Source organism: Durotheca rogersii (genome assembly GCF_024521655.1).
Source record: "Durotheca rogersii strain YMJ 92031201 chromosome Unknown GGS23scaffold_25, whole genome shotgun sequence".
In the NCBI taxonomy this organism is placed as follows: domain Eukaryota; kingdom Fungi; phylum Ascomycota; class Sordariomycetes; order Xylariales; family Xylariaceae; genus Durotheca; species Durotheca rogersii.
Window position 1 is genome coordinate 347,045 of NW_026251256.1, and position 2,740 is coordinate 349,784.

The window sequence follows — 2,740 nt, forward strand, 5'->3', positions numbered from 1 at the left end:
TGTAGGCGTAATAGATCGCGGATGATGCCACCTCCGACAACCACAAGCCACGCAGATGATAGAGGGCTGACTAAACTAGCCCGCGTAGCTGTCAATGTAGCTGGCAAGGGAATGCACATAGGCAGATGGTTAGGTCAGGTCAGGATGCATACGAGGCGACGAAATCGTAATCCCGCGGTGCCGTACCTCCGTACATGCAAACGTGCGCTGTTGTTGTGTGGAGATGGTTATGTATGCATCCCCCAGGAAGGGTCAGTCGCCTATAAGCGCGAAACCGTCACCGTCATCGTCACCGTCATCAGCCTTCGTCACCTCCGTGCCTCTCCCTCCCTCGCACCCTCCCGCCTTGTCGCATGCGTGTTGCGCAATGGCTGAAGCGTGCCGATGCTGGGCCTATGACATATATATATTTACGCCTGCGGAACACTGACTTACATGCTCGCCCGCGCATGCATGCCCACCTACATGGGGGGGGGGGCACCCATCCGTCCGCCCGTTCCCCCTCCAATTATCGAATAGCACAGCTCGTGTAGGTAGGCATGGTTCGTATGAATATATGCGCGTAGATGTGCACGTATATGTACGTCCTGACAGAGACAGCCGGGTTGGGAGGTCTTATAGGCTAGCCGTCGTCCTCTCTCTGTATGTTTCCATACTATAAAGTGGTTCGCCTCTCGGCACTTATCTATCGATACGTCGTGGCCGCAGAAGCGGCCGCTTACAGGTTCGATCCCATGTTTTGTAGCTGGGGGAAATGCTTTCCTGTCGTTTTCGCACGAAGAGCCCCATCCGGCATGTACTGAGTATGTGTGGACGTACCTACCTAGGTACCCCCTAGGTACCTACCTAAGGTAACAGACAGGCCTAACCCGTATACCCTACACCCCTCCTCCCCCCCTTACGGTGCTTTGCTTTATCAGATCCACGCACCCATTCACGCACGCCGGATATGACAGAGTCTTGTAGCCCTTCCCCATGAATAATGTCCCGTGGATGACGGTAATGGGAATGCATGCGTTAGGTACCTCCCTACCCCCTACGTGCATGCCTACGGTACTTGCCATACTTACATATGTACATACGTACACACATGAGAACCTAGTCGCGCTTTCACCCTGGCATCCCAGACCATATACGTAGGTAGGTAGGTACCTTAGGTAGGTAGGTAGGCACATTAGGGACCTACATGTAGTGCACTGCGTAGCTTCCAGCTCCCGTGGGCCATGGGCAATGCTGCTGTGTTAGGTACAAGGGGTAGGTGGGTAGGTACCTACCTAGGTACCTACGCAGACCTGTATGGAGGAGCTACCTGTAGGTTAGGTAGGTAGGTACCTATCTAATGTGCTTACACGTACATATTAAACTAACAGGTACGTGCATGAGGCAGGCATGTAGGGACCTACATATAGAAGGTACATAGGTAGGTACCTATAGGCGGTACTTGCTAAGCCAAGGGGGTGTCTACGTAACTTGCATGTCTTTCGTGGGTGTTAAATACGCGAATTATGTACGGGCAGCCGGGCGTGTCCGTCCTCATTCCTTTCCTTCTTTCTTCATCCTCGTATCTTCCCCCCTTCTTCGCCCTCAATATCGGCCTTCCCTTGGTGCCCACGTACAGATATGCGTGCTCGACAATAGAGGCGTCGACGCCCGGGAGGTCGGTCCCAGTAGCCTTTCCCTGCCTCGATTTCTCCGAGCGCGCCAAAAGTATTCATGCAGTCCGTTCGTCTGGCTCGCAGGGGAGCTGTACCCGGACTGGGGAAGCTCCAGGCTGAATACTTCCGTAGGATGATAATTTATACCCATCTATCCAGGGGAGGGGAAGGGGGGAGCAGAGAAGGGGGGCGCATTCATTTGGAGCATCGATACCGGGGAGGGATATTTTATTACGGAACGCTCTCGCTTCTTGTCGAATCTTGTCTCGCGTGCCGGAACTCGGATGCTCGACCCGCGCCCTGCTGCGCTTGCGCACGCAAGTCCATGTGTCGTGTACGAACGGACGTGATCTCGTGCCAGAATCTGACCTGTCACGAGATGCCTAGAGGCGAGCGTACAGCTGTTTGCCCGAATGCTTCGGGAGAAGAAAAGAAGACCAAAAAAAATATAGAGAGCAAAAGAGGGCAGCGACTGAACCTGTCAGATATCATGACCCCGTCGAGCCGTTTCCTACCTACGCCAGCACGTCTTGCACAAAACCTGCTGGCTCGCCGGGACCGTACCCAAGTGGCTAAGCCTCGTTCAGTCCTAGTCCGTCCGGGACCCTCGCTGGACCAGGATCGTCGGATGAGACCGTCCAGTTCGACACCGGTTTTCACTCGGCCTCTTTCTGCCGTGTGAAGCTCGAAGCGGCGCTCTAAAATCTGTCGTAAGACTGGCGGACTGCGACCTTTCGGCTCTATCCGCCATTATCCGTGCCTAATCACCTAAACCCCTCGTCGGTCTCGAGTGGGAACTTGCGGTGGCCCGGCATCGATGATGCTGTCTGAGTCTCGCGGGCCGGCGCGGCACGTCCCTTAAAAACAGGGCGCAGTTCGCATTTTGGCAATTTACCCGGACGTGCGTCCCTGATAGGCGTTGGGGACGAATACTACGTATGACGAGATGGAGGCACCCTTTTCGGGTTGCCGTTCTGTGCGTACCTACGTAGCAGTGCCTTTGCCTACGTCAGCTACCGTACCCGGTCTCGCGTCCCATCGGTGTCGCCCAAGACAGTAAATGCGTTACCATCACCACGCAACAT

General features: G+C 54.9%; 1 protein-coding gene across 1 annotated transcript; it reads left to right on the forward strand.

Annotated features, from left to right (window-relative positions):
• Nucleotides 1–1,340: 1,340 nt before the first annotated feature.
• On the forward strand, nt 1,341–2,526 carry GGS23DRAFT_241972 (uncharacterized protein). Its single transcript, XM_051512178.1, has one exon. It carries the CDS (start codon nt 1,714–1,716, stop codon nt 2,335–2,337), a length of 624 nt encoding a protein of 207 aa, XP_051368972.1. The 5' UTR covers nt 1,341–1,713; the 3' UTR covers nt 2,338–2,526.
• The last annotated feature ends 214 nt before the right edge of the window (nt 2,527–2,740 follow it).

What these genes read in the sequence shown, in the direction of transcription:
- GGS23DRAFT_241972 (XM_051512178.1), top strand. Translation starts at nt 1,714, where the DNA reads ATGCAGTCCGTTCGTCTGGCTCGCAGGGGAGCTGTACCCGGACTGGGG.